This window comes from Octopus bimaculoides, chromosome 14, assembly GCF_001194135.2.
Source record: "Octopus bimaculoides isolate UCB-OBI-ISO-001 chromosome 14, ASM119413v2, whole genome shotgun sequence".
Taxonomy (NCBI): domain Eukaryota; kingdom Metazoa; phylum Mollusca; class Cephalopoda; order Octopoda; family Octopodidae; genus Octopus; species Octopus bimaculoides.
In genome coordinates, this window is record NC_068994.1 from 2,986,797 (window position 1) to 2,991,810 (window position 5,014).

A 5,014-nucleotide genomic window follows, 5' to 3' on the forward strand; every position below is an offset into this window, starting at 1 on the left:
TGAGACACCTGCAGAACCAGGTAACTTTTATCAAAACATAACATATAAATGTAATTACCTTTATTACTGTAGGACAATATATAATGTTATGCTTAGTGTAATATAAGATCAATGTTTCTATCTTTATATATTGGAATTGTTATATTGAAATGTAATTTGTGTTTGTATATTTGATATTTTGCAGAATATACCAATGACAATCCAGTTGCAGCCACAATACTAAAGGGACAACAAATACAAGATACCTATCTACAGCCAACATAGTAGATGTTCCATGACTATTGTTAAATGATTCTCTCACACACCAAATCTTATACAATACTTTATATTCATATAAAAATATCAACTCTATGTTTCTTTCACCCGTCACACATAAAGGGCCTTACAGTGGCATTTATTATGACCCCTAACTTCCATCTGAGGTATATTAAATATAACAAAGCATCCTACTCTACATTACCATAGTCCTCTATAGTAAAATAGTTATTTTACTCTCAGTTTTGGTACAGATATTTCACTAAATATCAATGTATTAATCTGGGTCTTCCTAGAATTTTCAGTTATAGTATCTTTTAATTTAATATCAAATCTACTATTATTTAGTATCATTGTAAATTCTACCATTGTTTTACTTTATTTGCTTTTTGCCTTCTGTTCACACCTTTTCCTTTATATTCTTAAAATGGAAATATTTTAATTTATCTTAATCTACTTTGTTTACAGTTTATGTAGTCATGTAAACTTCTTAAATAATGAAATCTTTGATGACTTATTCTAAAATCAATTTCTTTCTGATAGAAATCCGGAAAATGTATTCTTATAGTGGAGTTAATAATAATCCATCAAATATCAAGAAATATTAATATAAATCTTAAATCTTATATTTTAATACAAATCTCTTATTTCCTAGCATTAGATATGTAAATGTAGTGTTTTTATTAAATAGAAAAAGTGAAGTTGCTTCTGTTTAACATGACTTCTGTTACTTGATGTGTTTGTGTGACACAGACAACATTGCAGTAATTTCCTATTGGATGAGAGAGATTTTCTATATTTCTTTCAATATTGAAAGTGAGGCTGATAGCTTTTTTCTTTGTTCATCATACACACAATTGTGTGTGTGTGTGTGTGTGGCGGACATAGAGTTGTAACTAGCACACACCAGCATCTGGCTAACATATCACCTCCCACTACACACAGCAACTGTCACACTATTATATCAGCAGTTACACAGGAACACCACCACCACCACTACAACAGCAGCAGCAGCAGTAACACAGGGACACTACTACAACAGCAGCAGTACCACTATAATACCACTACAGCAGCAGCAGCAGTTAGAGTGGAACACTACAGCAGGATACACATCATCCATCACACAGAACTACAGTGAAGGATTAAACAATGCAGGTAAGTCTCTCTCTTTCTCTTTATTATCTTTTCATATTCATTATAACATTTATATTATATGTGTTTCTAGTGAAAGACAGGGTAAGGATAATATCTAAAATGTCTGTCATGTTGTATATATATATATACACAGGGACTGGGACAGTGGAGGATCGAGAGATCTAGCCATCACTTCCACCATTAACAACAAGAACTGTAGTAGTCATTGTATTACAATTACTTCAATCTGGATTACATCTTTTAATCTCAGAATCATATATGTATTGCTACAATATATATTATATACATTTGTGTAAAGTAAATGTATATAGTAATTTTAACAGTCAAAAAACATTGATTTATAGGCAATAAGACTAGGTGTTAATAATGTCTATTGATGTTGTTTGTATCTTTGTTGTCGTAATAATTTGTTGATTAAATTTTAAGTTGGTGTAGCTTTAATTAACTCTAACAGATCTCCTTTATCCCTATATATGTGTTTGTGTGTGTATATATATGTATATGTGTGTATATATATATTTATATATATATACGCCCTTTTGAATATCTGTTATATATTCTTTTGTATATAATAAATCAAGAATATTTATCATCATCATCATCATCAATATTATTATGTATTGTCCTCCTTTCAGTTTTTATTTCCATTTCTTGCCAAGTATCTTTCCGATTTCTAGAGCAAAGAAACTCGCCGTATGCATTTGTAGAGCATTTAAATAAACACATGAGATTGTTCATTTACAAAGCCAAGTTATGTGAAAAAGATGCTGATAAATATTATTTAGTGTAGATTTGTTATTTAAGATAATTGTCAGGAGATATAAATTGATGATATTGTCATGTATTGTTAAAATATATTAATCCTGTCAACAAGAGATGGATGTTGAGAATTGATTAGAAATAATATCTTTCTACAAATTAACATACCTCGCACTATCATACTAAATATTTTTTGTACAGAAATATTTATAAAATCTACATGTTATATGTAAATAGGGATTAAATTTGGAAACAAAAGCAATGTATTCCACAAGAAATATGGTAACAAAAGAGTAGAATTCCAACCAACAAGACATGTCCTTAATCTTTCGCTCTGAAAACGTAAACTTCATTAATTAAATATCTTGAGAGACTACTGTTCATTAATTTCACAATATATTTTACGTCTGTTTTGATTAAGACCTACCATCAGCTTAGAGTTTTCATATTGTATATATCATGAAATTTACTTAAAGGACACTCAATATACGCACATTACAAATGTGCATGTTCACCTTTACATAATACAAACAAATTAGTGGTGACATTAATAATTGGTCAAGAAAAACAATTTTCTGTTCAGGCATTATGAACAATTATCAGTTAGTTGTCAGGTCTGATATCGGTAACAGGATTTTATTGTCATTTGTTCCCATTCAAAGGATGTCTTATGATGCTTTAAGTAACACTCTATTAAATAGTTAGGAAGACGACATCTGAACATTTTGACCTCTCAAATTTTATCAGTTGTAGAAGTCATGTTATTCCTATCATAGCCAACTATTCATACACACATGGACGTACACACACATACATAATGGAAGTTTTACGCTATCACAATTTAACTTTCTGAGTATACTATGTCATCAGATTGTTTGAATGAAAATAAAAGAAACTCGCTGATTCCATTTTTATTTAACTATCATTGTATATATGTTTGTATGTGAATGGATGGGTGAGTGTTGAATTATGTTGAGCAATTTATTCATAAGAATGATTGTTTCTCCTATATTATATGTGACTTCACATCACAAACCCTCCATGATTATATACAATATAAAAGAAGTACTTCTCTTAGGTATAGTTGCATTACACATTTGATCTTGTTCTTTGTCACCATCAACATGGTGCTTCTCTATAAAGAGATGTATTCCTGGCATAAAAGGAATATTATTAACCTTTTGTTTAGTACATATTTTGATCTGCATGAACCAATGTTATACATTGATTTCCATGAACCAATTTTATACTTTCTAATGCTTCCTGTATCACAAAAGCTAAAGGTGGCCATTTTAAATTATTCAGTTGTGTCTACTGGAGTTTATTAAGAAATAGCAATAATATTTAGAAAAATTATTATTGTTTTTTAAATTTAATTTCATTTATATATCTTTGTTGTCTTTTGTAGCAATTTCTCCTGCTGAAATGTGATGAAGAATTCCAGACATGACACCATATATTGGTCTACTGTGTCTTCTACATTTACTGATCACCTTTGTACTGTCCATAGATATTACATACCATGTCAATGAAGAAGACAGTCCTCACACCTATATAGGAGACATTGCTGTCGACTCTAACTTATCACACCCTCTCACACATCAACAACACACTCTCATTACATTTACACAACTACAAAGGACAGTCGAGAGTGGTTCTCACTTATTCAATGTCACCAACTCAGGAAAACTATACACTACTCAAATACTGGATGCTGAGTCTCTGTGTACATACAACAAGGAATGTTCTAGAATAGTTAAAGTAGCAGTGAGAAAGGGACAAACGTTTATGAAAATATTAAGAATTAAAATATTTATAGAAGACATTAATGACCATTCTCCAGAATTTCCAAAGAATGAAATCATAATTCAGTTTTTGGAGAGCCACTTCAAAGGTAGTAAAATCCCTCTTCTGAATGCCATTGATCAAGATATTACAATACAGAATTCTCAAATTACATATATGATCAAGAAAAGTAAAAGAGAACCATTTTCTCTCTCAGTTGAAAAACGTTATGATGGTGTTTACATACCTACTTTAGTTTTAGGAGACAAATTAGACAGGGAACTCAAAGACTCTTACATGTTGACCCTGGAAGCTAAGGATGGAGGGAACCCTCCAAAAACAGCTACACTCAAAGTACACATATCTGTAACAGATGTCAATGATAACGTACCTGTATTTTCACAGAAACTCTACAACATATCTATTAATAGTTCACATCAAAGACATTTACCAATCCTTACTTTAAAAGCCACAGATCAAGATTCTGGACCCAATGGAGAGCTTTCTTACCATTTCAACCACAAAACCTCTCGAAATATTCAGAAATATTTTGTATTAGATAAGAAAACTGGAGATTTATTTTTACATGATAATTTTCAATTTAGTAAAAAGCAGTCATATAAATTATTTATTGAAGCACAGGATGAAGGAAATCCACCCTTAAGTTCTGTAGCCAAAGTCCAGATACATGTTATTAATAACCAAAATACTGCTCCATTAATAAATATAGATTTTGTATCTCCTTTAACAGAGAGCTCAGCAGCTGTTTCAGAATCAAGTAAAATTGGTAGTTTTATAGCTTATGTTATGGTCACTGACACTGATAGTGGACCCAATGGTGAGGTTATCTGTGATTTAAAACATGATAAGTTTAAACTTGCCAAAATAGATTCTAAAGAATATAAAATGATTGTTAAGGGCCATCTTGACAGAGAAATAAGGGACCACTATAAAGTATCTATTGTGTGTCATGACATGGGGTCACCTCAACTAGAAAGTAAAAAATATTTCTCTGTCAAAGTAACTGATGTCAATGATGTAGAACCACATTTTACCAAAG

General features: G+C 30.8%; 1 protein-coding gene across 1 annotated transcript in view; it reads left to right on the plus strand.

The window, feature by feature from the left end:
* Positions 1-5,014, plus strand: part of LOC106867365 (protocadherin Fat 4) — a gene marked incomplete at its 3' end in the record, with an annotated part of 101,855 nt that overhangs the window by 46,909 nt on the left and 49,932 nt on the right. The window contains exons 20-22 of the mRNA XM_052973000.1: positions 185-263; positions 1,481-1,491; positions 3,680-4,951. Of these exons, the coding sequence (XP_052828960.1) occupies positions 185-263; positions 1,481-1,491; positions 3,680-4,951 (1,362 nt within the window). The remainder of the gene's footprint in view (positions 1-184; positions 264-1,480; positions 1,492-3,679; positions 4,952-5,014) is intronic.